The sequence below is a fragment of the Chinchilla lanigera genome, unplaced genomic scaffold (assembly GCF_000276665.1).
Source record: "Chinchilla lanigera isolate Chin_1 unplaced genomic scaffold, ChiLan1.0 scaffold00003, whole genome shotgun sequence".
Lineage (NCBI taxonomy): Eukaryota > Metazoa > Chordata > Mammalia > Rodentia > Chinchillidae > Chinchilla > Chinchilla lanigera.
In genome coordinates this window covers 50,757,208-50,764,477 of record NW_004955404.1, presented here as the reverse complement: position 1 = coordinate 50,764,477, position 7,270 = coordinate 50,757,208, and the positions used below count along the sequence as shown (strand labels likewise).

At 52.1% G+C, this 7,270-nt stretch overlaps 1 protein-coding gene across 2 annotated transcripts in view; it reads right to left on the bottom strand.

Moving 5' to 3' along the window:
• LOC102009569 (protocadherin-8) overlaps nt 1–1,215 on the bottom strand; it is a 4,068-nt gene extending 2,853 nt beyond the window's left edge. For both annotated transcript variants that reach the window (XM_013516742.1, XM_005374213.2), the window contains exon 1: nt 3–1,215. In XM_013516742.1, the coding sequence (XP_013372196.1) occupies nt 3–1,156 (1,154 nt within the window). In that variant the 5' untranslated portion in view covers nt 1,157–1,215. The remainder of the gene's footprint in view (nt 1–2) is intronic.
• Nucleotides 1,216–7,270: the final 6,055 nt, after the last annotated feature.

Here is a 7,270-nt window from a genome sequence, read left to right as displayed (position 1 = left end):
AGGCGGCGTCCGCACCCCCGAGGGCGGCGGCGGCGGCGGCGGCCGCAAAGGGCGAGGCGGCTGGAGCGCCCGGGGCGGCCAGAGGCGTGATGGAGATGTCCGGAGCGTTGTCGTTGACGTCGCGGATGCGCACTATGACCTTGCAGGTGGCCGCGCGCGGCCCAGTGCCGCGGTCCTGCGCCCGCACGTCCAGCTCGTAGGTGTCCTGGCGCTCGTAGTCCACCGGGCCGGCCAGAGTGAGGCGGCCCGAGCGCGGGTCGAGCCGGAAGAGGCGGCGCGCCTCGGGCGGGGTGCGCGCGCCAAAGGCGAACATCACGTCGCCGTTGGGGCCCTCGTCCGGGTCGGCCGCGTCCAGGTCCAGGAGCAGCGAGCCCACGGGCGCGTCCTCCGCCAGCTCCACCTCGGCCACCGCGCCCTGGGGGAAGGCCGGGCTGTGATCGTTGGCGTCCAGCACGCGCACGCTGAGGGCCGCGGTGGCGGAGCGCGGGGGGCGGCCGCCGTCCTGGGCCACCAGCTCCAGGCTGTAGGCGGCCTGGCTCTCGCGGTCCAGCTCCTGCAGCAGCACCAGATCGGCACACTGGGCGCCGTCCGCGCGCGTCTGCAGCTCCACGCGGAAGGGGCTGTTCGGCTCGGTCAGGCGCAGGCTCTGCAGACCGTTCGCCCCCACGTCTTCGTCCACCGGCACCTCCAGGGGGATGCGAGTGCCCACCGCCGCGCCCTCGGACACCTCCACGGGGATCTGGGCCCGGGGGAAGCGCGGCGCGTGGTCGTTGACGTCCCTCACCTCCACCTCCACGTGCACCAGCCGGAACTGCTCCTGGGAGAAGCTGACCACGTCGAAGGCCAGCACGCACTGCGGCGCTTGGCCGCACAGCCGCTCACGGTCAAGGCCTGCGTCCCCGACGGTCAGCTGCCCGTCGCCCTCGCGCACCCGGAGCAGGGAGCTGTTGAACTGCTTCATAAGGCGGAAGCTTGTGTCCCCCGACACTTTCATGTGCAGGTCCTCAGCCAGCGTCCCGATGACTGTGCCGGGCGCATCCTCCTCGAAGGTGCTGTATCGGACTGTCTTGCTCTGGGCCACTGAAAGCACCCAGCAGAGGCTGAAGAGCTGCAAGGGAAAAAGGCAAGGGCTGCCCCAGAGCCTCGTAGGACTCATGCTGCCAGCTCCAAACGTTATTCCGAAAGGCCAAGGAAGACAGTGCTGGCTGGTTTGCAGGTCGGGGCGTGAGTCCCAGGTTCCCAGGAGCACGTCCTTTGCAAGCCCTGAGTGGGAGAGAGAAGTCTGCCGGCTGCAGCTCCGGCTCCAGCTGGTTCTGAGGCCGCGCGGACCCGCCCTCACTCTGCGCCTCTCCCTCCTTTCTGCGAGCAAGAGCTGCGCCGCCGCGCGCCGCCTCCGCATTTATAGCCGCCGCTATGCAAATCACCCGAGCCTGGCAGCCAATGGTCGCCTTGCTCCAGCGCGGCTCCTCCGCCAGCCTCTGACAGTCCTTTTAATGTGGAAAGGCTTAGAGGAGAAAACAAGAAAGGAAAACGAGGGAATCTTTTCTTTGTTTTAAAAACTCTTCTGTCCTTTCCTGCTTTCTATTAGCACTCTGCTTGTAGAAGCGTTGGCAAAGGCTCCGGGAGTAAAAGGAGCCGATGGTTTTATTAATTGCACAGTCCGTACCCCAACTCCCGTGCCCTCTGCTAAAACTAAGTGCAAACCAGCCCCCAGGGGCTCCAGGCCCTCCGCCCCGCGGCCCACCCCTCCCCGTTTCATCTTGCACCTCTCAAGGCTCCAAACTTGCTCTGTGGACGAGGCTCTGCTCCTTTTTTCTCCCAGCTTCCCACGGCGCCAGGAATAGCCTGTCTATGCAAAAGCCTGAAGGGTGAAGGGAAATTGATTTTATTCAGATTTGTGTACGCAATTGTGTTTTGCTCGTGTGAGCCTCAGTAAGCAGAGCTGTCATTTCCCTTTCAGCAAAGAGCCCTATGATATGTTAGTATGCATGTCACTGTCCAAATGGCTTTCTTAAGGCCTGGCGCTAGCTGGCAAGGAAAAAAAAGTTCCAAATAGGATTTAGCATAAGCTTGAGGAGATTTGGAAAGGTTTCAAAGATCAGACTGTATCAAAGGCTTATGAAGCCCTCGTTAGCAGTGGAAATAGAATGGCGTGGCAGGCGATCCCATCGGAGGCCCCAGTGTCTGTATTTTTTTTGCTGTGACAGGCTAAGGGGAGAGAAAGTTGAACAGTTTCCACAGCGGAGTTAGGCTAACTTGAATATAATGAGCAAACGCCACATGTATCCATTATGTTTCTCTATTCATCCCCAATCACTGCCATAACTCTCCGGCTAAACGGTGTTGGTCGCTGAATTCTACACAATACCCGGTTGTATTAAAGTGCATTTAGAGAACTTTCCCTCCTGATGCCTTGTTCCGCCTATTTAGAGGATTTTCTTTTTGTTCTATTAAGGCCTCTCTGGGAAGCAAAGCTCGTCCTGTTTCAGAAGAACAAAATCACAGCATGACGTTGAAACCTGGCACGAACCTGGGAGAACTTAACCATCTGCCTACAAAAGCGTGGAGCTTAGGCACTGCCAAATTCCGGTCCAGTTGGGTCTTCAGGCTTGCCAGGCTCTGAGCCGCGCCCACAGGTATACCCCTCCCATCCGTGAAGACCAGGGACTAGAGATGTCAACCGGAAGAAGACAGATTCTTATTGATTCTTACTGAAGAGCTTTATTGAGCAGTCCATGTAAATACACTAGAAGGAAGAGATGTAAAAACAGGAGATAATGATAAAAACGCAATGGGTTTAGTAAGCAGATTGCATCCAGCCAACATTCTTTTGAATGCTGATTTGGTCCTGGTGTCAAAGTCCTATCGGTGTTTTCCTTACCTTCACATTCAAAGGAATGTGCTTTGGGGTCTTTTCAGAAGAGGAATAAGTGTAGTGAGGTCACTAGAAAGCTGTGTGGGCAGTGGGGTGGAGGAGGGTGAGGGAGGTGCTCAGAGTTGCCAGACAGCAGAAAATGCAGAACCAGCCCCAGAGTTAACAGCTCTTATAATTGGGCTGGGAGGGACAGTGGTAGATTAAGGCTCCCTCAAGTCCGATAGAGTCCCTTCAGCATCTACCTCACTGTATAATCCTGGGACTGTTAAAAGCAGCAGGCCACGCGGGGACATGGGAACGCCAGTGCCCCCACCGGACCCCAATCCCACTCTTCTCTTGCATTTCCCCTGCTCCTAAGGACTATTTAATATCTGGCTCTCGCGGAGAGACATTCTTAAGGTGGCGTATATTCGGACAAAAGAACTTTCTGTCTTCTTTCCCAAGCTGCAGCACCAGCCCCGGGCTTGAGCCTGCTGTGGACCTTTGGCCCTTCGGGCTTAGGCCCTCCCTCCCAACTTCCTCCAACGCCCCGCGGAACAGATTCAGAACTCGATCCGTGGACAGCGGCTGTGGCGCTTCCGCTCTCTGCGCTGAAGTCTGGCGCAGCTGGGAGAGGGCGTGGGGCTCGCTTGGAGCCCGGCGTCTCCAGCAGTGGTTGGGAGCGGGCCCTTGCTCGGAGTACTGCTGAGAGTGGATCGGAGAGACGGATGCCCTGCGCCTCTTGAGCCCTGCGCCTCGAAGTTCTGGGGTGGCCAGGGGCAGTTCAGTTTAACGCTGGTATTTTACCCTCTCTCCCCTTTCTAGCCCTCCCCTCCCTTCTAAAGACTGAAATAGAGTCGGGTGAGCAGAAGGAAGAGTGGGGAAGCAAGCAGAGGCAGGCGGCAGGAGGAGGGCGCTGGGCGCTGGCAGCCGGCTGGAAGCGTTTTCTGCGCTGCCGAGGCCTTGGCGGAGCTCGGGGCCCGCGGTCCGGCGGGTGCCGGGGCGGTGCGGAGCTCGCGGCAGTGAGGCCCTGGCCCCGCCGCCGGCGTGCGGAAACAGGGTGTTAAACGGTGCATCCCGGCCGAAGCCCCGGGGAGGAACAGAGTCGGAGGGCGCAGGCGGCGCGGGCCGGGGAGCAGCGGGGCGGGGCGGGGGCCGCGGGCCGGCGCTGATCCCCCGACAAAGGCGGCTCGGATCGCCTTGTTATCATACCAAAAGGCCTGGGCTGGCTCAAAGAATCTCTTTCTCTGGGTTTTAGCAACTTCACCCGCAACTGTCTCGAAATCCTGAGAACAAACAGCTCCACAATGGCCGGCGTTTCCCCGGCATGCAAATGTCGCGGCGCGGCCGAGCTGGGCTGCGGTCACCGAGCCTAATGCGGGCTTTGTGGGACTCGCGTGCAGACACCGAGATGGGCACGGGCGTCACGTGACGGATTAGGGCTCCAGCAAAGTTTTCAAAGCGGCGACAATGGGGGGCTCAGCCTGATCTGCTATCTCTCACAGTTTAGCGGGAAAGAAAATCAGGATATATTCTCATATGTAATAGGATTATCTTTTCCATTTCAAGTTCTATACAGCATGTAATTTATTTTTAATTAGGATTATATCTACCAGGAAAAGGGACTAGACTTCGCTGGAAAGTGTAATTCTAAGGACGGATGGAGAGAGGGGCTGTTTTTTAACCTTTTAACTTAAAAAAAAATAAGCTCAGGGCCATGTTTCCCCCTCACTCTGTCGAATAAACCTCTCAAGGAAGTGTGCAGCACACGCTGGGCCCAGCAAAGAACGGAGGCAGCTCTTTAGGGACGTCCCATTCGTTCTTGTAGAGAAACCACATTTTGCAAAAATCGCAGACTTCCTAAATCTCCAGAGTTTGCTGGGGTTGGGGCTCTAGAAATTTAACGAAGCTCTTTTCTACTTTGCAAATGTTTGGTTTAAAGAAAATCTTTATGTTTGTGTATGTGTTTATTGGGCTGTCAGTACTGGCATAGTACCTTTTGAAGGTTATACTAGACCACAGAACAGCATTCTCCATAGACCTGCTTCAAACGCAGCAGGCAGTGAGACAGTTTGGGGGTGAAGGTCACTGTTGTTCAAAATCGATTTTGGATTGACCCCACATGTTAGGTGCTCACAAACCCTGGCTTTTTCCCCAGGTTTTAGGGGGTAAAGCAATATTTAATTTTCTTTTCTTTCTTTCTTTCTTTTCTTTTTTGCTTTTTGAGACAAGGCAATTCAAGTTGGCCTTGAACTCACTTTGTGGCCCAAGATGACCCCTGCCACAGCCTCCTTAGTGCTGGGATTAGAGGCGTGCACCACCACTCTCAGCGGTGGCCATACAGCATTTTGTGTGTTCCTTATGCCAGGAGACTCTGAGGGGGTGGTGCTACTTCACCTGGTAAGGAGCAGAACGGGGCTGTTGACTGTGGGCTTTGGAATCATCCTGTTTGAATTCAAATCTTATCATCATCAACCTTGTATAATTACCTGATCTCTTTGTATATTCCCAAATCTGCTGAGTAGGGGTAACAATAATACCTGTTAAGGTTGTCTTGAGTACTGTGTAAGATGATATAGTACCAGATGCTAAGGAATATGTTAGCTATTTCCTTTAATAGCACAGGAGGAAACATCAGGGACTATGTAATCTAAACCACATATTATAGGTGAGGGACTTGTTCAGGAATAAAAAAAAAACCTCTCCCACTTTCTGGTCTGTTTCTTTGCTTCTGATTTTGTTTTCCCATTTTCTGGATATAGTAGACATACTGGTAGGTATATCGCTCCCAAAGGAAGGAAAAGATATTCATGTGTGTGTTCAAGCAATTTCAAAATCTTTTGTGCATTATTCTCTGGTTGTGATCAGAGATGATGACTAAAAGGAGTTTTTAATTGGACTTTTTCCCTGCCTATTTCCACAAAAGCCTGGTATCATGAGTAAGACCACCTACAGATATCTGATGGACAGCAACCCGTAGTTCTGGAGGACCAGCAGTGTTCCAAATGACTTTTCTTCCTCGGATGTTATATTAGTTAGCTTTCCCTTTGCTGGGACAAAATACCTAACACTCATAATTTAAAAGAGGAGGTTTAATTTGGCTCTAGGTTTCAAGGGGATTCAGTCCATGGTTGGCTGGCTCCAAGGCAGAAACATCATTCAGGAAAGGCATACAGCAACAAAAATCCTTAGTTTAAAAATCCTTAGTTTATTCCAGAAAACTAAGAAACAGAAAACAATGCCAGAAAAGAACTGGAGAGACTGTATGTAGTATGCAAGGCCGCCTCTCCATGACCTACCCACGTATACCTGGGAGTGTGTTTTACTAACCTTCTAGGTATTGCTTAATACAATTTAGTTAATGCATCAAGATTAACAGCCACATTCCCGGTACCGGAGAAAAACCAAAAAAAAAAAAAAAAAAATCTAGGGGGCTGGGGATTTAGCTCAGCGGCCAAAAGCACTTGCCTGGCAAGCGCAAGGTCGTGAGTTCGGTTCCCGGTACCGGAGAAAAACCAAAAAAAAAAGATTAACAGCCACAGATGCCCAGGAGCAGCAGGTGACTCTAAGAACCTATCCTGAATGGTGTGCAACAAGTACTGAGCCCTGTACGTCCACTCTGCATTAGTCCACTAGAACTGCCCCCTGAGAAGTTTAAACAGCAGATGTTCATTCTGGAGACAGGAGGTCCAAGGTCAGTATGCCTGAGGCTTCTCCCCTTCACTTACAGTTTGCTAATGACCTCTCTGTGACCTCAAATGGCTTTTCTTTGGGTGCATGAATCCCTGGCACCTCTTTATCTTCTCAAAAGGACACCAGTCCTATTGGATTTGAATGCATCCTTCTGACCTGTTTTTTTTTCTTTTCTTTTATTAGTGCATGTTTACAGTACATACATTTTACAATCACCTTGGAGAGTTGGTACTTGTACATAATACAACTTGTTTTTTATTATGGTATCTTTTAACCTTAATTGACTATTTGAAGGTCGTGTTTCCAAACACAGTTAAATCTTGTGGCACTAGAAGTTCGGGCTTCAATGCATGAAATTTGGAGGGGCAAAAATCAGTCCATTACATTGTCATTCTACTGACTGCCAGACTGTGAGAGGTGCTGTGGGAATGGAGATTAAAAACAAATGATCTGTACCAATATAAGTAAATGATTGTATGAAATAAGCAAATGGTCTTCATATTCTAAATGTGGGTTATATATAGTGACTTCCTTGCAAAGGGCTCAGTGTGTAAAGGAGAACAAAAGTGTAATTTTGTCCTGAGAGACCTGTCATACAATACCTCAGGCAGATGAGTAAGGCAGTATTGAGGAATATATCATGGGTCAGGGAGTACAGAGTTGCTGGTTCAGGATGCTCAAGCCATTGCTACTAGTTCCTGGAGAATGGAATTCTTCCTGGGA